The sequence below is a fragment of the Eriocheir sinensis genome, chromosome 17, assembly GCF_024679095.1.
Source record: "Eriocheir sinensis breed Jianghai 21 chromosome 17, ASM2467909v1, whole genome shotgun sequence".
Taxonomy (NCBI): Eukaryota; Metazoa; Arthropoda; class Malacostraca; order Decapoda; family Varunidae; genus Eriocheir; species Eriocheir sinensis.
The window spans coordinates 18,221,563-18,248,216 of record NC_066525.1 but is presented as its reverse complement, the minus strand read 5'-3'; the positions used below and the strand labels follow the sequence as shown (position 1 = coordinate 18,248,216).

Genomic DNA, 26,654 nt, shown 5'->3' with positions numbered 1-26,654 from the left:
CTCCCTCCCTCTTTTTCTTCTTTTTTCTTCTCCACGTCTCGCTTCCTCTTCCCCCTGTTGTGTCTTGATTGACCCTTTGTTTTCATGCTGACTGGCCTGTCGTAGTAGTAGTAGTAGTAGTAGTAGTGTAGTAGTTGTAGTAGTAGTAGTAGTAGTAGCAGCACTATAAGCATCAGCAGTTGTAGTAGCAAGAGCAATAGGCGAAGAGGAAGAGGAGGATCAATAAGAGAATGAGAGTAGCAGGTTACAGAGTGCCCATTGGCCTATAACAAGAACTCGGCTTTAAGGTTTTAATAGTTACGACGGACAGAGGAGACAGGAGAAAGGTAGAAACCGGAGGAGGAAAAGGATGAGGATGAGAACAATGAAGAGGAGAAGGATGCAGAAGTAGTAAACAGGAGGAAAAGGATGCAAAAGTAAACGAGAGGAGGAAAAGGACAAGGAGGAAGGAAGAAGGAGAATGAAGAGGTAGAGGAGGAAAATGAGTAAGAGGAAAGAAGGAGGAAAGATGTAGAGGTAAGCCAGAGTAGTAAAAGGAGGAGGAGGGCTAAAGAAAGAAGGATGCAGACGTAAACAATGACAGGTACCAAAATATACAGGAAAACAGAAAATGTAATGAAAGCAAAAACAGTAGTAGAGTACCAGAGACAAGTAAACCCACAGCTACTCACACCGTTCAGTCCTGCCTTCGCTTACACCTCCCCAAGTTTGCACACCTGAGCCAGAGCAGGAGCAGGTAATGAATACAGACGAGGGCCACGCGTTCAGGAGAGGGAGGCTTTGTGGCTGAAGGTGTAAGGCTCAGGAATGGAGGCATCGACTGGAAAAACCAATGGCTATGGGTTCGAATCTTGGTAGAGGCTGCCACTTAGGAAAGGAGAGGAAGAGATGGAAGAGAGAGAGAGAGAGAGAGAGAGAGAGAGAGAGAGAGAGAGAGAGAGAGAGAGAGAGAGAGAGAGAGAGAGAGAGAGAGAGAGAGAGAGAGAGAGAGAGAGAGAGAGAGAGAGAGAGAGAGAGAGAGAGAGAGAGAGAGAGAGAGAGAGAGATAGAGAGAGAGAGAGAGAGAGAGAGAGAGAGAGAGAGAGAGAGAGAGAGAGAGAGAGAGAGAGAGAGAGAGATGTCCTCTCCCCTCTTCTTACTTTTGATGGCCATCGTTTGTCCTTTGGCCAGACTTAATTTTTTCTTACTCTCCCTCTCCCCTTTTTGCCTCGATATATTCTCCCCATTGTCTCCTGTCTCCTTTTTTTTGTCATCGTTGCGGGTTTCTTCTTTTTTAGTATTTTATTTCTGGTTGATTTATTACCTCGCCCCATTGTTCACTTCCTCTCCTCCTCTTCTTGTTCCTCCTCCTCTTCCTCCTCTCTCCTTCTCGTCCTGCTTCTCCATTTTCTTTGCTCTTAATTTTCTGTTTTCTTTATCTTTTATCTTCATTATATCTGTCTTCCCCTTTAGGTTAATTTATTTTTCTTTCTTAATTTAACTTTAACTTTTTATCGCTTTTACTGGTCTTGCATTGTCTTGTTTTGTGTTGTTATATTTGTGCTTTCATTTTTATCTTTAACTGTTTATATTTTCTTTGCCTTTTCCCAGTCACATTCTCATTAACTCTTTTCTGTGTCCTTTTATATTTGTCTTTTGAATTCTCTCTATTATTCTTTATTATCTTTATTCATGCACCTCTTACTCCTCCTTCTATTCCATCTGCTTTTATTATTATTACCAGACTTTTTCTTCTCTTTCTGTTTTATGTCCCGTTTGCTAATATATTTCTGAATCCCATAAAATATTTTCCTTTCCTGCTATTCCATTTCGTTTTCCGCCCCTGTCCATTTTCTTTAGCTTCCTCTTTCTCATACATCTTTTGCATAGTTCCACCTTTATTTTATTTTATCGCACCAGTGTTCCCTTTACGGTTCTTCTTCGATTTGTTCTTTTACGTGTGTGTCGTGTGTGGAAGGAGGGGTGAAACGAAGGAAAAGAAAGAAAAGAAGAGCAGGGAATGGAGAGAGAAAGAGATGAATTAAGGAAGAGAGGAAAAGGGAAAGGAACAATGAAAGGATCGATTGATGGAAGGAAGAAAGAAAGAAAAGGAGAAAGGAAAAAAGATGGAAGGAAGGAAGGAAGGAACTAAGGTAGAAAGGAAAAAAATGAATGAATGAAAGAGGGAAGGTTGGTTGAATGGAAGGAAAGAAGAGAGGGAAGGAGGAAGAAAAAATGGAAAGAAGAAGAAAAAGGATGAATGAGCAAAAGAGAAACAAACAAACAAACAAAAAACAAAGAAACTATATATATAAGAAAAATTAACACAGAAAGAAGTATATTAACTTAGGAAGAAAAAAAAATAGCATGAAGAAACAAAGAAATAAAGAAGGAAGAAAGAAAGATAGAAAGAAAGGAAGAAAGAAAGAAAGAAAGAAAGAAAGGAAGGAAGGAAGGAAGGAAAGGAAGAACTACAGAGAAAACAAAACAATACAAAAAATGGATCCGGATTTACCAACTTTTATTATCTTTTTTTCTTTTTTTTTTGAGAAACGGAAATGTGTGTTTGCCGAAGCTTATCCTTGTTTTTTTTTTCTCTCTCGCGTGTTGGTTGTTTGTTTCACTGGATTGTTTGCAGCTTTTTTCTTCTACTTGCGCGTGTTTTTACCTCCGTCTTTATATATTGTCCCTTCCTTTTATTTTTCTCTTTGTACTTCTTTTTGCTTTATTTCTCATTGCTGTCTCTTGCGTGGTTCTCTGTTTTAGTGTGTGTGTGTGTGTGTGTGTGTGTGTGTGTGTGTGTGTGTGTGTGTGTGTGTGTACTTCTCTGTCTGCTTTTTATGGTGACTCAGTATCTGTATCCCCCCACCCCCTTTCTCTCTCGTTCAGTATGCTCTATTATCGTTTTCTCGGTTCTCATTTAAAGTTTTCTTCGTCTCTTTGTTGCACGCCAGTCTCCTTTTACCTTTCTTCTTAATTAGCCGCCGCTTCTTTCCTCTGCCGCCGGAAAATGATGTATCGGGTTGTTTTCTCCCCGAAGAAGAGAATGAGAAACTCGCAACGGAACAAGACAAGAAAATAAATCCGCTTTCTGCCCTTACACAAAAGGAAATCAATAAATAAAAATAAATAGAAGAAAAGAAAAGCAAAGCTGTATTTTCAACGTGATCACAAGATAGACAATTTTTTTCTTCTAATAGAAATAATGGGAATATGAAATCATAGTCATGAAAAAGAAGAATCTGGGAATTTTTCATCACTGTAGCTGTAGTATTAGTATTAGTGGTTATGGTATTAATAGTAGTAGCAGCAGTAGGAAAAGTAGAGGGAAGAGTAAGAAGGGATGGAAAATAGTGGAAGAATAATAATGTGAGAGGAGCCAAGATGCAGTGTAGATATAGCACAACAAACCCAGTCCTTTATGTATTATAGGTATCCCAGGCACGAGAACAACAGCATCGATTCAATAACCCCACTGATAATAACCATACATCACGCGAACCAATAAGTGATGTAGCCACCAGAGGCAACAAGGGCACCGGCGCCTGGAACACCGCTACAGTTAGAGGGAATTGGAAAAGGGATGCTCTACTTCCTCCTATCCGTGCAGTCGCCAGGTGAAGGTCTCCCACTGACAAACACAGCAGTCAGTAGGTTAAGAGCCCCACCACCGTTGCCAGATTATCGTACTCAAAGCCTCGTATTTATCGGTTTCTGAGCCATAGCTATTGCCAAAGAAACACCAATAATTAACCATTTTAACGATAACTTTATATGAAGGCAGTTATTGGGTTGACGAGGCAGTTTTAGGTCGGAAATCGGCAAACATAGGAGGCTGAGTACGACAATCTAGCAACACAGGCCCCCACGGACACACACAACAGTCACCAAATAATGGCCTCACAGACAAATACAGCAGTCAGTATGTGAAGTCCCACTGACAAACACAACAGCCGAGGTAGTGACAGCTGGAAGAGCAAGACCGATCAATTTCGTCACGTATGTAGGCTTGTAGTGACCTCGGTCTTCGTGATGCAGCCGCCAACTCAGCGTGAAGACCAGCAGAGTGTGGAGGTTAGGTTAGCTGGGCCACGTCTGCCGATACAGGTGACGGAGGCTGACGCGTAAACCCTCCAGGTAACTCGAGGTAGGCATTCAGGATGTTCGAGGTTAAAAGGCGGTTCCAGTGTTGGCCCTAAGTAAGAAGTAAAAGAAGAAGAAGAAGAACAAAAACAAGAACAAGATGACCAGACTGCTAAGTGTTCTGATTTAGTATTTACCTAATTAGATAGTGATCTACTGTTACTTCTAGGCCACGTGTGTTAAGCCATCCCACACCTACACTAATTTTAACACCATTTCACGCGAACCCAGTGCTACACGGTTTTGTTTTGTTTTGTTTTCCTTTTCCTTCTACTATTACGATACTTTACTGTGTAGTGATAATAGGAACACGTGAATCAGGCGCGCCTAGCTACGTAAATTTCTAAGTCTCGTGTGTTAGTGTCCATACATAAACACTAAATAATTCACCTTTCCACGCAAACCTAGTGAACACAGTTTTTATCTTATTTACGCATGTGGTTTCTTAGTTTAATGATATATAGGCACGTGATTCCAGTATTGGTAGGTAGGAATACCCGCGCCCTTTTTCCTAGACACACCTTTTTCCCGAGAGGTTTGACTTGACGACCTGACTGCGACCTGCCAACCTGACCGCAGATGCGGACTTTGTTATTGTCTTGCCGCACCCAACTTTTTCGTCTTGCCTCAGCCATATTTTCACCATGCCGTCTGTCCTCAAGCGTTGTCCCGGTTGTGGTCTCCGCATGGCACCTCAGTATTTTCTAAGAAAGGGCTTTTGTAGGTTCTGCGTTAAGACACAGAAGGATGATCAGAGGATCATAGAGTTAGAGAGTAGTTTTAACGGTGTTTCATCTAACTGGCTCGATGTCAGAAGCGGCGTACCTCAAGGATCAGTGCTTGGTCCCATGCTCTTCTTAATTTATGTTAATGATATCGATGATGGACTCGCTTGCAAAGTATCAAAATTTGCTGATGACACAAAAATCGCCAGTAAGGTAACTACGACACTCGACGGAGAAGCATTACAATCAGATCTAGATCGACTTGCACGTTGGGCCAATCAATAGCAAATAAAATTTAACGTTAACAAATGTAAAGTGTTACACATCGGAAACAGTAACAATCGCATTCAGTAAGTAATGAATGGCCAACAACTTTCTGTAGTAAGTAAAGAAAAGGATCTTGGAATCACTATATCAAGCGATTTAAAGCCCGGTCAGCATTGTTCAGAGGTAGTTAAAACCGCAAACAAATTAGTTGGCTTCATCGGACGATTCATTAATAATAAATCGGAAAAAGTAATATTAAAACTGTATAATTCGCTGGATCGACCCCATCTAGAGTACTGTGTACAGTTTTGGTCTCCCTATTACAGAAAAAACGTAGAAAAGTCAGAACGGGCTCAACGAAGAGTAACAAAAATGATTCCTAGGTTGAGAAATTTATCTTATGAACAAAAGCTTAAAGAAGTAAATTTATTCAGCCTATCAAAACGACCGGCGTTAGTGGGTCGCCGGTAATGTGTGGCGTCCTGCCGAGGAGGGGCGTTGGCGATGGATGGTTGTCCAGGGCGATAGCAGTGAACAGCAGACTAGCAGCTCACTGCGAGTAGAATGGGTAGCTGTTCGTTGACAACTGAGACCTCTTCTTTGGCAACGATGCCCTCTACTCCCAGGACGGGATACACTTAACGTTGAAAGGTGTTGAGGCTCTCTCAGACTCTCTTGAGCGAGCACATAGTACCCTGAGGGATTTTTTAGTATAGACGAGGGGAAAGGAGTAATGGGACAGGACATCTAACTCATAATACAACCAGGCAGCTTAGTAGTATTCATAGGGTAGTAACAGAAGGAGGGCTAAGGATCTTATATACTAACAGCAGGAGCCTTAGAAACAAAATAGGCTTACTAAGGGGTGAAGCTTGTGTAGAAAATTTTGACACAATAGCGATCACTGAGACATGGAAAGACACTGCCAATAGAAATTTTAGGTCGGAATTTAAAATAACGGGTTATCAGATGTTTCACAAAGACAGAAAGGAAAGAAGGGGAGGTGGAGTTGCGCTATATGATAAAGACTCACTTAAATGTTCCGTTAACAATTCAGTCAAAACTAACATCGATTCAGAATCCGTTTGGGTGGACGCTTACAAAGGAAAAGAAAAACTAACTCTAGAGGTTCTGTACAGGCCACCCAACCTTAACAGGCAGGATACAAATATATTACAACAAGAGATTGGAGGGCGAGTAGGAGTAAAACTGTCTGCGTTTTGGGGGACTTTAATTATAAGAATATAGACTGGGAAGACCTAGTGGGTGACCTGGAAGCCGAGAATTTTCTTAGTTATACAAGATAACTTCCTTAAGCAGGTAGTTACTGAGTCTACCAGAGGAGATAACATTTTAGACTTAGTCCTAAGTAATAATGGGGACTGATACGTGAATTGGAGGTGGGCAGAGAGTTAGGAAATAGTGACCACATAACGGTTCGTTTTAGCTTAGACTGGGCGGTAACCCGCGAACCAAACCCAGTGTTGGTGCCAGATTTTAGAAGAGCAAATTACGAGGGGCTTCGAAGACATCTTGAAGAGGTAAACTGGGAACATTTAGGGATTCATGAGGGCCAGAACTGTGGGTTGGAGAGCCAGGAGAATTAGGTACAAATAACTTACAATAATTTAGTTAGAGTAATAGTAGAGGGGCAGGGACAGCATATACCCCAGCGAACACTTAGAAAAGAAAACAATGACCCTAAGTGGATGACTCGTGGGCTAAAACACGAGATAGGTTTAAAGAAGGGAATTTATAAGAAAGTAAAGAATGGTGAAACACATCTCAGGGACCGGTATGTCAAACTATCTAGATTAGTGAAGAAAACACTAGGGTAGCAAAAAGGAACAATGAGATTAAAATAGCAAAAGAGGCGAAAAGTAATCCTTAGGTCTTCTTTCAGATGTGTAGAACAAAAACACGGGAGAAAATTGGACCGTTGAAAGCGAACACAGGGGAGCTTGTGGAAAATTACGAAAATATTAGCATATTTTTAAACGACTGCTTCCTTTCAATATTCACACAAGAGGATCGAACGACTATTCCGGAAAGGGTTCAGGTGTACGGGGGCGGGGATGACGACAAATTGAGGAATATAATCATTACCAGGCAAGTAGTCTAGGATGAGATAGATAAGCTTAAGAAGAATAAGTTGCCAGGTCCTAACGAAATATTTCCGCGAGTATTAAAGGAATGCAAAGAGGTACTCAGTGACCCACTAACCGACATCTTTAAGATGTCGATAAATACTGGTTATGTGCCTAGTATATGAAAAGTAGCTAATGTGACGCCGATTTTAAAAAATGGGGACAGGTCAACTGCTTCCAACTATTGCCCGGTTAGCTTAACATCGGTTCTAGGCAATATGCTGGAGTCCATAATAGCCAGGAACATTCGGGAGCATCTAGAGAAACATAGCTTAATTCACGACTCGCAGCAATGGTTCACGAAAGGTAGGTCATGTCTCACCAATCTCTTGTCCTACAATAAAGTATTTGAGGTGGTAGACAGTGATGAAATTTATGATGTAATTTATTTTGATTTTAGTAAAGCGCTTGACAAAGTTCCTCACCACCGAATGTTGCTTAAATTACAGGCTCACGGAGTAGAGGGTAAAGATTCGAACTGGGTCAAGGCGTGGCTTAGCAATAGGAAGCAAAGAGTGCAAATCAATGGTAAAAGATCTGACGGGCTGTGTTACGAGTGGGGTCCCACAAGGCTCGGCATTAGGTCCACTTTTGTTTATTATTTATATGTATCAATGACTTAGATACAGGAATTAGTAGTGATGTCAGTAAGTTTGCTGATGATACCAAAATCGGTAGAGTAATTGAGTCGGATCAGGACGCTATTGTATTCTATAGGGTGAACTAAACAGATTGTACGACTGGGCGGACAGATGGAGTTCAATGTAGGGAAGTGCGGTGTTCTGAGTGTAGGGAGGAACAACCCCTCTCATAACTATTATTTAAATGACACTCCCATAAACAGGTCTGGGTGCGAGAGGGTTTTAGGGGTCTTAGTGAGCTCTGATCTCTGTCCAAGGGCATAATGCATTCAAGCTAGAAATCGAGCAAACAGGGTACTGGGTTTTATTTCAAGGAGCGTAAGCAACAGAAGCGCCGAAGTCTTCCTCAAACTATATTTAGCATTAGTTAGACCTCATCTTGATTATGCGGTTCAGTTCTGGTCACCTTTCTATAGAATGGACATCAAAATGTTAGAATCGGTTCAGAGGAGGATGACTAAGTTGATTCAAGGGTTACGAAACTTGGCATACGAGGAAAGACTCAAACAGTTGAATTGGAATTCTCTAGAAAGGCGAAGGGTGCGTGGAGACATGATCGAGGTTTATAAATGGATGAAGGGCTTTAATAAGGGGGGTATTCATAAATAAGGTTCTGTTGGTAAGAGAACCGGGTAGGACACGTAGTAATGGGTTTAAACTGGATAAATTCAGATTCAACAGGGACATAGGCAAAAATTGGTCTACTAATAGAGTGGTAGATGAATGGAACAGGCTGAGCAGTCATGTGGTGAGTGCCAATACAATTGTCACATTCAAAAATAGATTCGATAAATTCATGGACAGTGATATTAGGTGGGGTTAGATTCACGGGAACTCAGGTTCAAAAGAGCTGCCTTGTACAGGCCTACCGGCCTCCTACGTTCTTATGTTCTTATGTTAACAAGAACAAGAAGAAAAACGGAAAAAGGAAGGAGAACTAGGAAAAGGAAAAAAAAGAACAAGAACAAGAACTAAAACAACAAACAAGGAGAAGAAAAAAACACAAAAAAATGTAAAAGAGTAAGAGAAACTACAAAGAATAAAGAAAAAGAAGAAGCAGAAAAAGCAGAAGAACAAGAAGGACAAAAAAAAGAAGAGGGAGGAGGAGGAGGAGGAGGAGGAGGAAGATATCGAGTGCCGCTATTAGGATGAGAAAAAAGTTAAACGGAAAACTCACACCAAACTTTCCTTTCATGGATACACCAATTACTTCTTTCTGCTTGGGGAACTGATGGACGCTCCTTTCTTTAATTTCTTTTTCATAATCATATTTTATGGAAGATCGTACGTGGAGGATTTGGGAAAGAGGAAGCTGGATAAAGGAGAGAGAAGAAGAGAAGGGGGAAGGAGAGGAAAGGACAGAAGGGGAATTGAAAGGGGAAGGAGAAGAAGGGGGAAGAAAAAGGGAGACAGGGAAGGGCAGAAGGAGAATTGAGATGGAGAGGGAAGCAAAAGGGAGACGAGAGAGAAGGGACATGGAGATATGAAAGAAGGAGAAGGGAAAATGGGAAAGGGAAGAGGGAGAGAGAAGGATGGGCAGAATGAGAAATGAAAAGGAGGGGAAGAGGGGGAAAGGGGAGGAGAGAAAGGGAGGGGAAGAGGGAGGAGGTGCGGAAGAGGGGGAAGGGGGACTGAAATCTCGGACAGGTGTTTTCATTGTCTCGTTCCTCACCTGAGTGGCGGGAGACGTGGCTGCTGCATCGCTTAGAATACTGATGAGGGCCACTGCCAATTTCTCCAACATTCCTCCTTCTTCTCCCTCACCCTCGTTTTTGATTTCGTTCTCGTTACATTCTTCGTTCTCCTCTTCGTCCTCTTTTTGGTTTTCTGTGATCGTCGTCGTTATTTTTACTCGTTTCCGTTCTCGTGTTTGTCAGTGTTTTCGTTATCTTGTCCCTCGTCATCTTTGGTGTTCCCTCCCGCCTTTTCAGCACCTTCCTCGTTCTCTTCTCTGTCCACGTTCTCCTCCCCTCCTTGTTCTTGTTCTTGTTCTTGTTTTTGTCTTCCTCGTTTTAGTTTGCTTCTGCATTGTCTTCCTCTCTTTTCCCTTTTCTTTTTTTTTGTATTCCCTTTTCCTCCGTCTCATCCTCTCGTCCTCCTTCTGCCCTTCATTTCCTTCACTCTCCGGGTTTAGAGATATTACGGTTTCCGATTCTCTATTATTTTTCACTTTTGGTGGTAAAAATTTTACTTTGTTCTCCCTCCCCAGGGTACTTTGATGGATCCACAGCAGCAGCAACAACAACACCAGCAACTTCAGCAGCAGCTTCAACAGCAGCAGCAGCAGCAGCAGCAGCAGCAGCAGCAGCAGCAGCAGCAGCAGCAGCAGCAGCAGCAGCAGCAGCAGCAGCAGCAGCAGCAGCAGCAGCAGCAGCAGCAGCAGCAGCAGCAGCAGCAGCAACAGCAGCAGCAGTTCCAACAGAAGCTCGCCGTGAGTACCACAGGGTTTGCACCTGCTCCCCCTTCCCCTCCCTCCCCAGTTCCCCAGTGTCTTGTGACGCATCGTGAGTCTCGGCTGCCTTATATTTCCTCCCCCTCCCCCTCAACGCCGGCTTCCCACAGACTCATCCCCAGCGGCCTCGCCCCTCACCCTCTCACCAACCACCGCCTCACACGAGTCCGGCGCCGCGTCTTCGTGGCGGCCATGCATCAGTTTGCATGGGCTCGGCTCGGCGCTGTCGGAACGGAATTGTCATGTGATCAGCTTGGATTAGTGGCTGCCTGTCAGTACCACTTGGTGTGAGCGTGTGTGTGTGCGTGTGTGTGTGTGTGTGCTATTGAGCGGTGATCATGCGGGCCCAGACCATCTTCGCGTCCCTGGATGGTGTGGCTCTGGCTTAAGACTCCTTGTGAGGGTGGCGCGGTGAGGCTGTGACCGCCGGGCCGGGAGCCATGAGTCTGCGGGAGGTGTCGGTATATTCCAAGGATTCTAGACTCTAGACTCCTTGGAATACTCACACCCAGCCCCTTCGCCCCTGCCCTCCCCCAGCCTGTTTTCGCTGGTCACACGAACTGCTTGTCCTGCACCTGCTCGGCCTGCGACCTGTAGCATCGTGAGTGGTCGGCGCGGAACACAGCTAGGGGCCCCGCCTCGCCCAGCCCGCAGCGTGGCCTTGTTGTGGGTACTCAGTGCGCGGCGGTTTAAGGAAAGGCGCAAGAGAAAGTGATCTGTCATTTCTTTTATTATTTACAGTATGTAATAATTCACAAGATCATTCCTCAGAGAAAATTATCATGAGTGGTAGTTGTTTTATTAATAATTTGGATATGGATAGGGAGCCAGAAACATGATGTAGACATGTATAGAGTTAAGGATGAACAGGCAGACTGACATATGGACTTGAGGCAGTACAGACTAAAGGCCAGGATTGCCCCTCCCCTCCCCCTGTCCCCTCCCCGTGCTGGTGAGCGGGTTAGGCCTTGTTTAGGACAGAGACTTTGCTAACACATGCTTTACCGTGATAGAAGGACAGTTACAACCTGCAGTTCATTGGCCTGTAGAGAGCGGGTGGCGGGCCTGGCCGGCGCGCGCCTCAGTGAGTGTGGAGAGAAGACGACTCGTACGTAGTGCATCGCGTCTCCTCACAGTGAGGATCATGCTCGATAAAGCTTAGATGTAGACCATAGAATTGTTTTAATCTTATTTTCATAACATTTTGCCATGCAGATTGATTTTTTAATTGCAGACTATTTTTAAATAACACTATAGTTTAGATATACCCCTCCCATTACCGTAGGCGTGACCTCCCTACCTGTGTGTGACCTGTGCCACCTGTGTTTAGACTCACTAGCAGCTACTCAAGATTTCAGGTTCCACAAGGCTCACCGCCGTGCACGTGGCGGTGATCGCACACAGTGTGGTGAGGACACACAGTAGTGTTTGGTGTAGTGAGCGGCGTGTTCTCCAGCAGGGCGGCCTTGGGAGTGCTCAGCAGCCGCCTGCCAAACAACAACCAGGACCTCCTAGCATGCGTCCCCCGGGGCCCCACGGACCCAACGGGACAGGGCAGCATGGTCCGCCCAGCCCCTTCGGTTCCAGCAGCCCTCAGGGGCCCTTAAGACAGCCTGAACCATTTGGACATCATGGTCCTAACAGTCCGTCTGGCCCTCATCACACGCGGCCTCAGGGACCACCAGGGCCCGGCCCTCATGGTCCCTTTCCTCCTCGTGGACCTGGCATGCATAACGGGCCACTTGGACACGCTGCCGGGCCAAACGGCTCTAAAGTTCACTCTCCGATGAGGCCGCATGGTGGTCCTGCTGGCTCTGCCGTGGCCCCAAACACTTCTCCCTCACTTAGTTCTCCACAACCCCAGCCCGGGGAGGGGCTGCGTTCCAAGGAGGACTCTATCAGTCCTCCCGCAGGTAGCCATCAAGGAGCCTCGGCCAGTGAGGCTGGGTCTTCGACCTCTTCGAGAGCGGCTCCCCAACAGTCGGCTGAGGCGGACAGGGTAGGCTAATGATAACATTTTTGAAATAGATGTAATGTTTGCCATGTGAAATGTCGTTGTTTTAAACTCCTGGCTTGATGCATGCCCAAATTTGCTAGTGTAGTCTAGTTTTCAGTATCTCCTTTGTGAGTGACACCAGAGTCCTGTATTCTCTCCCACGCTGTGCTGCCGCCCTCCTCGCGCCTCTCGTAGCCCCACTGATGTCTCTTTTCTTTCTCTCTCTCACAACCATGATCGACGAAGCGGGCGCGTCCTTGGAGTCCCCTAAACACTGGCTCATCTTCCAGGGAATGTTCGGACCTCAGGCAGATCTCCGGCCGGGCCAACCGGGGCTCCCTTCTCAGCAGGATAGGATGCAGCAGCAGAACCAGCTGGGTACTGATCGTGAGTATGCTAAGCAATCCTCTAACCTGCTCTCCCACAGCTCTTTCCTTCCTCTAAGCTCTACCCAGCCTCACTCGCAAACCTCACAGCCCTCCCCTGTAAGTGAGCCTCATTACATACCCCGAAAGAAGTTCACGGACCCTCACACAGACTCTTCCCTGTCTCTGTCAGAAGCTGAGTCTCTTTCAAAACTCTCCATCGCTGAGAGTCGGTCCTCGGAAGTCCATAAGTCATCGCCACCGTCGAAGGAGGTAACTACCCTTAGCCATGCTTCATCCAGCTCCTCTTCCGGCGATGCAAAGACTCATATGCCCTCAGGGGCGGCCGTAAAGCCTCCAACCACTGACAGTGGAAATGACTCACATGCCAGAGTAGGGAAGGTAGCGTCACCCACCTCCCCCGAGAGTATCACTAAGAGTCCCGATGATGCCGAGCGGACGGAGGAGGAGGAAAAGAGTTACGAGGTCACAGACGACGATGTGAAGCGATACTTAGCTTTCCTGAACAAGCCGTCTGATGACGCTCCGGTGCTTGTGTTGAATGGGGAGAAGAGTGACAAGTGCAAAGAAGAGGAATCCGCCAAGAGGGAAGAGAAGTCAGTAGTAGAGCAGGGCGGGAGGAGTGAGGAGGGTGAGGAGGAGGAAGGACAAGACAGCGAGGAAGAGCCGGACTCTCCTGGACTGTTGACCGCCATGACCTTCTACGATCACTCTCCCGGGGAGGTGTACACCATTCATGAGGACGAAGAGGAGGCCAGTTCCCCGACTGCCTCCGACGGAGTCTCAAGGCCACGCAGGAAAGGTAGGGCGCCCTTCCTCCACGCCAACCTACTGTTCACGGCTCCCAGACTTCCCACGAGTTGTAGGTACACCAGGAGTCTGTCTAGCCAACGCAAATCCCTCACTGGCGGGAAAACCTGAGCACTCGCCAACTGTTGCTTAGTTCACTCACGGACTCCATATTGTTTGACTTCAAGTAACAGAGAGAATCGCACTTTTTAACCTAGACAGATTCAAGCCTCTGCTGTGTTCATCTCACCAGAAAGCTATTGTTCATATCAACTCACGATGTACAGTCCACTTTTTCGGTTGCGGTAATCCTCACAGCCCTCACTAGCAACGGGTCAGTTCACTTAAGTGTAAAGCTAAGCACATCATCTCAGATGATGATGCATATGTACCTATTAGCTCTTGCCTGGAAATGTCCACCAGAGTCCATTAACACAAGTGTTCATTATCTGGCACAGTTCCTTGGGGTCTCAGCTCGAGTGGGCGTGGCGTGGCGTGGGAGGGGCGTAGCGGCTGCTGCGTCCACCGCCTCCTCCACTTCCACCACCACCACGCAGGCTCCTTCCTTTAGTAACACACAGAACCAAAGTTTGCAAACCAAAGCAGTGAAGAAAGCGGATCCTTGACTAAAATGATATGAGTAAAATAAAATGAAAGACTTTTCGAAACAGATTGGAAGACATTGGCTTTTACCAAAAACAACGGAAAAAGAAAATTAATTATTGTATAAAGGTATTAATTTTGTAGGCCGTGTTTTATATAAGCTTTTCATATTTGTCACTTTCCGTAATACTTAAGAAGTTGTGGGAGTGTTTATATTCTTTCCCCGCCGCACCAAAACTTGCACCGTGACTGCCGCACGTCGTGACTTGTTACCAACTCCCCGCACCACACCCACGGCGCCCCTCCCCTGCACTCCCCCGAGGGTAGAGTTGAGTCACGTAGCTGCACTCACGTTTCCCTTTGTAAATACATAACCTTAAGCAGCACACCAGACATCCCATTCGGCTCTCCAGGCGTCAGAGCGATGGGTTGGTCACCTTCATCTTCGTCAGCCGCGAGTGTGTTGTGGAGCTTCCGAAACTCAGCCTTTGTGTCACTGTTAGGGAGGCAGATGTGGAATCGTCGGGCTAGCTGATGCCGAACACACCAGCATAGTTAAACGAATGCCTCCTTTACGCAAAAGAATACATCACTACCGTAACTCATTTAGGTATTCATAGAGAGGTTGGGGGGAGGTGGAAGACGAGATGTTATGCGATACTAGTATAGCTAAAGAGGAAGTCATTAAAGAGATAGTTAAACAGAAGAAAAGGGAGTCATCGTCACCGCCACGACTGTCGCTTCAAACTTTTACTTACCCGTCAGCCTCCAAACGAGGGACGCCGCTTAACACGTGCTAATCAGACCACTTAATACCAATATTATGTGTATCAAAGTTCAGGTAAAATTCTGTAAGTGAAAGCAAAAGAAAAAAAATGGGCGCATCCACGGGAGTCTCTTAGCTTTAAAGCCCCGCGGGAGAGTCGATCCCGAGCTGGATAATTCAAGAGCGTTGCCTCGGCGGTGGGCAGAAGCACGGGCCGCAGGCAGCCGGGTGCGGGGATGCGACCTTCGCGGTACGCCAGCAAGCACCAGGAAGGAATCTTGGTGCGTTATGGCACAAGCTGTGCCGGGGGAATATTTACAATCTGTGATGTTTATGATGCGTCGAACTACTAAAAATATATATATATATTGTATATGTATGTATATATACATATGTTTATATGGGTGAGAAAAATATCTAAGTTTGCAAATGAAAACGCCAGAAAGAACACTGGGTTTGGGGAGCGAGGGGTTGCAGGGTCGTGGCCGCGGCGCGCTCATCCGCGCCCCGCCGTGCCGCGCCGCGCCGAGCCTCCAGGAAGGAACTGGCCAGATTCTTTACTTTGCCACTCAGCGGGTGGTGAGCGTGGTGCACCTGATGTCAGTGATGAGTCATGAGCCCTCGTGGAAGTCGGTTGCCTGAGCAGCAGGTCACAGAATGAACTTAGGAAGCACTTGAAACTTAAAGCTCATGTGCTCAGAGCAAGCAGAGGATGTGTACTCGGCGGAGACTCTCAGTAAACATCAATATTGACATTTAACTTTCAAGTGTGCCTAAATGTTTGTTCTGTCCTCAGAAGCAGATAAGATGTAAATATATTCCCAGATTGTTTTGCGCACACCTGAGTTCCCTTCTGTGCCGTCTTTTTTGCTGTTACTGTTCCTCGTGCTGTCACTCGCTGTCAGTCTGTCCCTTCCACCATGCATGAAGGCCTCCACTCGCCTCGCCCTGCCCCCGAGACACCACCGGGGGGCTATCTGCTTCTGAGAAATCCACAAACTCTTTCTTATTCTTGTTTACTCTTTCTCTCTTTATGCGAGAACTCTCCCTTGATAACCCACGGCAGGTAGAGCCAGCAAGAGACTGACTTTGATTGCTGTGACTCCAACCTTCTTTGGGTCAACTTACTCATGTTTTTACTGCTGCCACCTCCCACCTCCTGCCTGTCTGCTGGTGCCTGCAAGCGGGTGTTAATTGTGTCTCCTCTTGGTGCTCCTCTTTGGGTGGTGACTTAGGGGCAAGCCTTCCACACCACAGGGTTCCTCAGTGTTCATCTGGGTCCTCATATATCGTCTGACTGCCTTGGAGTGAATCGTTGTAAGGAGGCATACGGGGAGGAGATGAGAGGACGTTGAGGGAGGGTCTTTGTGGAGGGTTGTCTGAGGATTGTGTAGTTGGAGCGGAAGACTGTGGCTCAGTTTGAGAAGGAGCTTTTCATTGTGTGACTTTGCTTGGAAGTGGAGAGATAAGTGGAATGTGTGTGTGTGTATGTGTGTGTGTGTGTGTGTGTGTGTGTGTGTGTGTGTGTGTGTGCGTGTGTGTAGAATAATGTGTTAAGGTTGGAGCACTGCGTGCGATAAACTTTAGTGAGAGAAAAAAAAAATGTATATTTACGCCTCTTTCATGAACAGTGTATAAAGTTGGCCTAAAAATATGTATTGAAGTATTTTCCCGCCAGCTACCATTATTCCAGAGAGAGAGAGAGAGAGAGAGAGAGAGAGAGAGAGAGAGAGAGAGAGAGAGAGAGAGACTGCAGTGGTGATACTTTTGATACTACTACTACACAAGTTGAGGCACAGAATTATGAGTCTTGAAAGCATGGCATGACCGTGATAGTACTTAGAGATGATGGTGCTAGGTGTGGTGCTGGTGGTGGTGATGACAGTTGTGATAACAGATTATCATGTCCGTGGTAGGGGTCCATTGGTAATGAGTGATAGTTTTATGTTGTGGTGCAAGTTAAGGTGTGGGAGGCAGACAGGTGAACAGATGAGGTGAGGGAGGTGGCACGGGCGGCAGAGAGCACGCGAGCTGGCCGTGGGTTATCAGGGTGCCAGACGAGGAGGAAGGTAATAAGCTTACTACTTATACTCTTTTCGGGCGCGCTAACCAAGAGGCACAACCCTGTTTCAAGGACACCAACGTTCCTTGCGCAGCCGACATACAAAACCAGGTCATTTTGTCTCTTTTTTCCAATACGTTTTTTTTATCATTTATTGATTTATATCTATATGATTTTTTGATTGTAAGAGAAAAGCATGGATGTGGCATGTCAGAGAGGCTTAGAGGGAAGGCTACGTACGGGCTTGCACCTGTGTGAAGGTAGGTGCGTGCGTCTCTTCTCCCGGCTACACACACTCGACACGAACTCAACCCGAGGCGGTCAAGTCTTGTTTATTACTACATATCCCTAAGTGTTCTTCTATATGATGATGGTCCCGTGTGACGCTTCAAAATTGTTATCATTGCTGACCTAACAAACATGTCATAGTGCTGGTCAATGTCGCCACTGATGATCCTAGCATGTCATCAAAGAGCCATTTTTTAAAACTCATCACCAAGATTTTTTTTTTATTTGTTCCAACATGATTTTTTTAAGGCAACCAACTTAGCACTGGTGAGCGTAGAGGTTGTGTCCCAGTACCATAGTTTTCTCACACCATGTCGCTAGTGTAGAGCAGCAGGAGCAACAAACATCTGTTGGCATAACTATTTATTGTCCTTGAAGACTCCATATTATGCTTAGCACCTTCCAAATCTGAGGCACTTTGATTATGTGCGTATATCTCCTTATTTACTTCCCTTGTGACCCTCTCTCCCTCTCTCTCTTTCTCTTTGTCTACTTCACCACGCATCTCCCTCCCCGTCCTGCCCACCCCAGTCCCTCCTTTTCTTCCCTTCTTCATCTCTTCCTCTCTTCTCGCTTGTTATCTCCCAGTTTCTCAGTGGATTATTAATTTTCTCGTATGAAGTAGGTAGACGGTACCCAGAGTTTGTTTCTGGTGATGTAGTGATTTTTAGCTCTTCCTTTGTTGTTGATTTTTATAGATGTTTTTAAGATTAATCAGACATTTACTCCCAGGTTTTTGCAGTGAGGGGGATAGAATCACTGCTACAGGACCTTGTTTGCTTATTAATGAAAATCCTACTTCTTGTGTGTTGTTGTGGTTGTTGATGTCGTCATTTGTTGTCGTTGCTGTTGTAGGAAAAAAAGTGTTCTCGGTCCTCACTGATCGTAGCTAAACACACACACACACACACACACACACACACACACACACACAGAAGGGGACACCGCTTGGTCGGGCGTCCCTGCATATGCTGTTGCTTAATATCTAGCAAGCTGAAGGCTTACAAGCTGCAGGGAACGGCCTCTCTGTCGTGCCTCACCTTAGGCATGTTACTTCGTGCACTGAAAAGTAATGAAAACAGTTTAATGAAGGCCTTCCAAGTGAACCACATTATCAGGTGACCACCAAAACCTCTTTACGGTGAGGTCCAGACACTAACATTCCCGCTCACATCCAGCTGCAGCAAGGGGCGGGTGTCACGCTGCCCAACAAACACAAGTCCTGGCAGACAGACAGTGAGGACACAGAGACGCATTGATGGTCCTGTCAGTGGCCTCTGGCTGTGACGCTTCATTCATTCACTGTGTTGCTGGCCACTCATTGCCTTGATTTCATGGAGTGGAGTAATTTCGAGGCAAGATGTTGTTACTCGGGACGTAACACTTAACATCAACTGGCTTAACTTGCAATATGTATGTAGTCTATTATTAGTGACTCATTTCCATACCTCTGAGGTCGTTAAAACTCCAATCAGCAAATAAAATGTAAAATCGAAAATATCGAAAATATCAGAAGCGAATTATAAATGGCTTTGCAATGAACTAACTAGAGGACAAATTAAGGAAAATTAACTGTGTTAAGTTAACAAATTAGTGAGGACACAAGCATATCAACTGCTCGTTAATATTGTTTTTGTCTTTGGGCGACTTCAGGAACAAATTATCTGAGTCTTGTTGCTGCCTTTCCTTCATTTTCCCGCCCCACTGTCACCTCCTCCCCCGTGGTGTAGTGGTCAGCGCGCATAGCTGCAAATCCTCAGATCCGGCCTGGGCAGTTGGCGCGCAGTCCACCCAGATGCACATCCTCCCATTGGCCTGGTCGACGAATGGGTGCCTGAGGACACCTGGGGAAGGTAGACTTTGGTGACTCGGATGTCACACTGGCCCTGTGTCACGCGGTAATGGATTTTGTATTCACTGCAGACTCAAGGATATATGCGATGGAGATGACCACCAAGACCACACGAATCTTAGCATCTGCCCCCTACCGTCCTACCCCACAGACTCAAGGGCAGAGATACTCAGATCGACACAAAGCGCAGCTATATCATGTCACAAACGTTACCTTCGCCGCCTTTCAATGCCCTTATTGAATCTTTCATGGAATCTTTTGTCCTCACAGAAACCGATTTTTTGGAAACGTGCCTAAAACACACTATTAAGGGAATCTATATTCTTTCACTTACTACTTTCACATGAAAACTGGAAAGAGAAAACTATGTCACTTGAAAGCAGCATTAAGCACGAGACCGCGTTTATCACACTTTAAAAGCTCTGATCAAGTTCCATTCCTTTTGGAGCTTTTAAAAAGTTAACGTTCAGACGTCATGCACAACTTAGATCTCAGTTACCCCCCTTTTTTTTACTTGTCTTGCCTCAAAATAACTTCAAATACTTTACCGATTCAGTGTGAGCAGTGTGAAGCTATGGCCACGAGTCACTTTGCTAGGAGTCTGTAGCCATTCAGTTCAGCAGCCTTTCCTCAGACGGTTCCTTGGGACCGTGTAGTGCCGTAGATTGGTTAGCTTCCTCTCCGGTGCTGCAGTCGAATGTGACGAGAGTTATGCTGCTGGCTCCGCAGGGGCGGCCATGGGTCTGGGACCTATCCCAGGGGGCCTGGATGCTCGAAGGGGTCAGCTGCGGTCACAAGTGTCCTTGGAAGGTCACTTGCACAGCACCGGCTTGATGCGGGGCACAGCTGACGGCCAGGACACTCGGGGGCCGACCACGATGGGCACCCACACCAACGCCACCCAGAGTGTCGCCTCCACAACGAGCGGTCGCCCTCCTGTAGGTGGGGTCAAGCTCCCTGGCATGGCTGAGCTGCAGACCACTACCCAGCCTTCGTCTGTACATTCCGGCCTTCAGTCAGGGCCTCAGACACAGCAGCAGCAGCAACAACAACAGCAGCAGCTACAACAACACCAGCTGCACATGGGGCAGCAAGCTCCGAACGCTCAAGATGGCACGATGGGCGGCGTGACCAGCGGCCTGGGCGGGGGGCTGAGCGGCGGGCTGACTGGCACCACCAACACCACCACGCATACGCATACCACGACATCTCAGGACCCGATGTCACGGCTCCACGGCCAGGTGACCTCCCAGAACACCACCCTTGACTCGCACATGAACAGCCACATGAGCACCTCCGCCATGAACCAGACCAACACCCAGATGAGTCACATGCATGACCAGGGCATGCAGAACACCCTTCAGTCCCAGAGCAGCCAGTACATGAACCACCAGATGGGGCCCCAGCACGAGATGGACATGCAGACAGGCGCTTATCAGAACAAGGTGCAGCAGGGTGGCCAGATGCAGGCTAATCAGATGGGAATGGACATGCAGGCCCAGCAGAACAGCGTCGGAGGCCCGCACATGACCCAGATGGGGAACCACGTGCCCCCGGGAATGTCCGCACAAACCAATAACCCGAGCCTCGCCACCTCCATCGCCCAGCGGATAGCTAACCCGACCAGCCAGATGAACCACGTGGGGCAAATGAACCAAATGAACCAAATGCAGAATGCCATGAGTGGCGCCAAAGAAATAAAGGGACTGAGTAGCCTATTACACAGCCCCCTCGGCAGGCATCAGCAGCAGACCCAGAACCAACAGCAGCACCAACAGCAGCATCAACAGCAGCAGAACACCTCCACAGCCTCGTCGGCGCTCAGTGGCCTCAGCAGCCTCTTCGGCCTCCAGAAGAATCGTCCAGGTAATGTTGTCCACCTTTGTTTTCATGGCCTATAAACAAAACTCATTTAAGTTTCGTAGTGCTGTGAACGGTGCAATGACGGACTGTCTGTAATATTGTTATTCATGCTCTTACCATTACAGAAATTTAGAAAACTAGGAAAAGAAAGGATGGGAAATAAAGATCACACCTATATGTTTCAGTTGTTAGTCATTTATTATCTGTCACAAGATCACAAAGACCTCCAGATCACAGTTTTTATCCAATATTATAATAACTACGTCTTTCAACAGTATAACGTTAAGGTCAATACTGCCAAAAGGCTTGCTTATTTTGTCTCTTTTATATTGATAGTGCCCTCGGGCGACTCTTCTGCAGTAATGTGAACACAAAGTTGATGCGAGAAGCTCTAGAGTAAGGGTGGGTGGCCGCAGGGCCTGAGCGAGAGGCAGCCATGAGCAGTGGCAGCCCCCGTCAGGCCCGCCCCGCCGTGTTGTAGCAGTACTTTAAGGTTTTACTATTGTTGTTGTGAGTCTGACGAAGGAGTGTGGAGTAACACGTTTTCCATTCCTCCCTTCCGCTCCTCCTGTAGCCGGAGGCCTCATAGGGGATCTGTTTAAAGGAAGTAAGGAAGCAACACAATTCTGATATTGCGCTAGTGAAATTAGTTCATAGAATGAACGTTTCTGCATTGGATATGCATTTACTACAAATTTAGTTTATGTTTAGATTATTTCAAATTATTAATAGAGATATGATCTTATATGAGATTATTACTTCGTTGTAGAATCCTTGCTTGATGAATTAGTTGAGCGGTTCTTGAGGGTGAAAGAATGATGTGTGCCGGCGACCTCCCGCTCCTGGCAGCTCTGGTTATGCTTACGCCTTCCCTCCTCCTGGTACATCTGCCACCTGCACTCTCACTCCCGTTACTCCTCCGCAGCCACTGTTTATGCACATTTTTTACCTCCATTGTGAGATTATTTCTTTCTTTTCCTCCTTCACTGTCAATGCCTCGTACAGTTTGGTTGGCCTGGCCCGCCACACGGCTGAAATTATGACGCCCTGCACCCGGCTCTCACTGCACTCACTCTCGCTGCTTCCAGTATGTTGACTGTTTCACTTGGTTTGTCCTTCGTTCCATTCACCCACACTCTCTGTCGCCCCACTTCGACCCCCTCACTACGACTGTAAAGTTTAATGTCAAGTGTTTCCCTTGAGAGCTGTTTAGTCCGACGCGTGACATCCTCTGAACCTCCGATGCAACTGTAACAGGATTGTAAAGTTTTCGCGCGGGCTATCACAAGCCCGTGTTTGGCACATGGGATAAAAGAGAATAACATAATCACTGAAGTCTGTCTTGTCATGAATATTGCTCAGATATTTTTTCTTTTTATCCATTCGACTGACCTCATTGTCAGCCACAGCCCACTTTCCGCGAGGCCTGACGACCCCCGTCCACCAAGGCGAGGCGCCTCACCTGAACCGCTTTCCGTTGTAGCGTCTCCATCATGTGCATTCGATTTCTTCCCAGGATGGACGATAGTGACTACCATTAAACTTATCCGCATTTCTATTTTGACCTAATTAAAGAAAGGCCTCCTCTGACCTGATATCATTGAATCCTTAATTTCAGGCTCATTAAATTATATAAGTGGGTACACCTTCGGGAGAGAGGAAAAAAAGAAAAAAAGGCATCTCGCGAACCTCAGTTAGCACACGACGAAATAACTTCCACTAAACGGCCTGTGACCGACGACGCCCCGCCCCTCGAAGCCCTGAACCCCCGCCGCCTTGCTGCCGTCCCTCTCTGGCGGATAACAGAAGACCCGCAGCAGAGGCAGAGTGAAACAAACAGTGCTGCTGATAGAAAGCAACACTCAATCAGTAAACTAGCCCACATCCTCATGGACATCAGCGGCTGTAGTAAACAGAAAAGCTCTGACGCTGTAGGATGTTGTGACGCACCTCCTACCCACACCCTTCCGGCTCCTCCCCCTCCCAGCGTAGTTCCGCTGCGCCCAGGCGGACGGGATGTATTGAAAACGCTGTGAGCTTTTTGTGTGGTAGACTTAGTGTTTAGACTTCTCAAGCTCTTTTTTCACAACGAGCTATTGCTTCTTGATAGCCATGGTCTAGCTGTGTTTTGCCTATACTACATGTATATTTGCATATATATATATATATATTTATGTAGATAAATAGATAAGTAGATATAGATGGGTAGATAGTAGGACAGGAGGAAATAAATAGATACATAGATTAACACGTTATTACTGGTAACAAAATTACAAGGAAATGGGCTTGAAAGTCTAAATCGAACCTCTTTCCCTCAGCTCTACAACTACGATTAGAATATTTCCCTCAGTTATAAATACTTATCGTTAAATTTAATTAAGCGCACACACACACACACACACACACACACACACACACACACACACACACACACACACACACACACACACACACACACACACACACTGCAGCAGCAATCTCTTTCTTATTTAGCGAGGGCGTGAAAATGGTCAGCCCGGTTTTTGTCGAGAATCAATTCCTACTCATGGTGTGAAAGGTTTATAAAAACATCGAAATTTGTGCCGTGTCGACGGGGCACGGAAGGCCATTTTTTAGTGTCTGCTGGCCTGAGTCGGGCAGCTGATGCCGCGTGCAGCAACCTTAACGTGATAATTGTGAAGCATATTCTTTGGTGACCTGATATAAAGCGATATTTGAAAAATTAGCTAGAAGTAAAATGCCATAAATATGGTTAACAAAAGTATTGGTAATTTGGACTCCTCGTGTTGCCATATATTTATATTTTGGGCAACGTTATTATATACCTCATTTGAAATCAACAAAAGTATCCGTTTGAGGTCGCTGCTCTATATGACGCCCCGCCCTGGCACCGCGCGGCAGCCCCCAAACACCATGACGCCACACGCTACTCATTTTTTGCCGTACTTATTCTTTCTTGCGGTCAGGATGTGTGTGGCGTCCCGGCTGACCTCGTGATGTATGTTATGCCATCAGCCCAACGAGGCGTGTCCGCGCCGGGGTCAGGAGTCACCCTTGAACACCGTCACCGAGCGCGGCGCAGCGTTGTGGCGGCGTCGGTCACAGTCTTGTGTGAAGCATGTTCTGGAAACTTGCCTCACTGAGTATTGGCAATTACACGTGTGATTATTATATCTAAGATACATAGCGTCATTAAGTAAGCCAGCAAAAATATGTTCGCAACTAGATAAACGAGGAAGATGACCCACTTGGCCTGTAAGTTTGCTCCCTGGTGCTGGGCGAGGCCCGCCGTGCTGGCTCCTTGTCCCGGGTGACTGGAGGGAACTCAGCCCCAGCAAGCCAGTGAAAGTAATCCGACTCTGAAAGCAGCTGCGTCAGTTATATATTTGTGTGGCCCTTAACATGTCAATATATACCTTTGGTGATGATATTTATTTGTTATGTTCCACAATATTGATTTGCCTTTATCGGTCTTGCATCTGGAGCATCCATCCCCCCGCCAGCCAAGCCTAACTTGCATCCTGCTCTGGCCTGTGCTCGGCCGGCCGGGCTGGTGCACTTTCTTTTTCCATATTCTTTGCACTTACATTTTCCCACCGACGTTGTACCCCCGCCGCTCTTAAAGCCGCAGGGGAGGTGCTTGTCTGCCTCCTAACATCCTTCACTGACAACTCTGAACGCAAAAATAACAAAATAAGTATATTATATATCAGTGATTCATTGGCAATATCCTATTAAATATAGAAGCCTTCTGAATAAGAGAGCGCCTAACAACATGCTCCCGTCAAGAAGAGAGAGCGCGAGCACCGTGCCGCCGCCCAGCCCTCCGCCCGCCTCACCAACACCTTGTCGTCACGCACTGACTAGAACACTTAACGTCTAGCATCAGTTGCTCGTGTGTGCTGCACTGATTGATCGGCATGGCATGTGTATAAGTTATATTCTCAAAATATGTTCATGACATCGAACTTAACTCAAGACTTGGAATTTATTGAAATTCTCTGCAGGCTGAGGGTTGGGCGAACATCCAGTTTAAGTCCATAAGCCGTGCTTTGCTACGAACGGTCTGGAAGCAATGTATGGAGTGACTTAGGTGTTTTCAGAGAGAGGGAGCAACATTTTGTGATGTGGCCATAAACTCATTCACTAATTATTCATGTACATAATAATGTGATCCATAGAGCGACGATCATACGCTTCCGGACGGATTTGCTTACGCGCTGAAGATTAGTTCAGACTACTCCATTGCGATGTACGTAGCGCCAGAAGCAGCGCCTCCAATGACGTCCCCTCGCCTCTGTACACGGTGAAGCGCGACCCGTGTGTGGCGGCCAACGTGGGCTGTGGATACGTATGCGACCCACGGAGAAATCGAAACTGCTGAACATGTCCACCCTTCTCGTGTAAACTACTTTACCATTATTTAGAAATGAGATGCTTTTAAGGCACGTAATATTCTTCATCCTGTAAGAAAAGGGACTGATATGATAACGCCAGTACCAAGGTGCAAGTGTGGCGCACAGGAGCGGCACAACATGGTGCAGAATGTATACAATGCTTGCCATCACCTGCGGAGGCTGCTGGCTACAGTCTCCACCTTGTAAAAGGTATGTGTTCTAATTTTGGGTGCAATTGTATTTTTTCGGTCAATGACAGAACTCGAGCTTGTATTACATCCTATGCTCCATGGAACGCCATTGTTTGTATTGCTTATTTTACCATCAGCATGATTCATTCCAAAGCGGTCGCGCAGTCAGAAGCTGCCGCGACCTAACTTTTCTCCTTTGACGAAAAATTTTCCTTGTGGCGATGGTCAAGGCGTAATATTCGTCATCCTGCAGGAGTATGAGAAGGGCAGAGTCGTCCATATTGGCCACGGATGATGGTCAGGGTGGCCGTCCGAACTCTGTCGCTCCCACGGCTCTGACGTAATTGACGACGCAGCATCCGGCGCTACGCTCACCAAAACGAAGTAGTCTGAACCGGGCCTCAGAGGACGCACGGGGCTGCGAACTGTTGCTTCCTCTTATTTTTGCTCCACGCCTCCACGGCTTGCCTCCAGGCCCTCCGCCCTCCCATTCATTCATTCACTCACTCATTCACTCACCCACTCTTATATTCAGTCACTCATTCAGTCACTCAAATATTTTAATGTTATTCACTCACTCATCCATTCAGTCACTCGCTCATCCACTCATTCACTCACTCATTTATCCTTTCACGCACTCAGACTAATGGTGCCTCGCTCACTCCCTTATTCACCACCTGTTTAGTCACACATTGACTCACCCACACACCCACTCACACACATATTCATTTACACTTTCCGTTCCCAATCCTGTCCTCTACAATCCACATAAAACATAGAGTGTAATTGTGAACGACGGAGTATTCACACATAGTCACCCGAAAAAAAAAAAAATAGATGAAAATTCACGAGATAAAATTAGAGTATTCTTCCGCGCTTTCTTTTCCATATTATTTCTCTCTACTTTCAGTGCCGAGAGATAAAAAAGGAATGTTGCTACCTTCAGTGTATAGTTGATCCGGTAAACCAGTGATGTTAGATAATGACCCCAGGCACATTTGAAAGGAGAGAGAAAGTGGTGTTATTGAGTATAGCAATTATTTACTTTTTTTAGTAATGTCCATACAGCGTGAAGCGATTAAGGCCTTTTAGAGAGAGAGAGAGAGA

General features: G+C 46.4%; 1 protein-coding gene across 1 annotated transcript in view; it reads left to right on the top strand.

Moving 5' to 3' along the window:
• LOC127000046 (uncharacterized) overlaps positions 1-26,654 on the top strand; it is a 99,243-nt gene that overhangs the window by 47,751 nt on the left and 24,838 nt on the right. Inside the window, exons 2-7 of the mRNA XM_050863454.1 lie at positions 10,112-10,333; positions 11,811-12,353; positions 12,641-12,737; positions 12,909-13,538; positions 19,826-20,962; positions 21,534-21,566. Coding sequence (XP_050719411.1) covers positions 10,121-10,333; positions 11,811-12,353; positions 12,641-12,737; positions 12,909-13,538; positions 19,826-20,962; positions 21,534-21,566 — 2,653 coding nt within the window. The 5' untranslated portion in view covers positions 10,112-10,120. The remainder of the gene's footprint in view (positions 1-10,111; positions 10,334-11,810; positions 12,354-12,640; positions 12,738-12,908; positions 13,539-19,825; positions 20,963-21,533; positions 21,567-26,654) is intronic.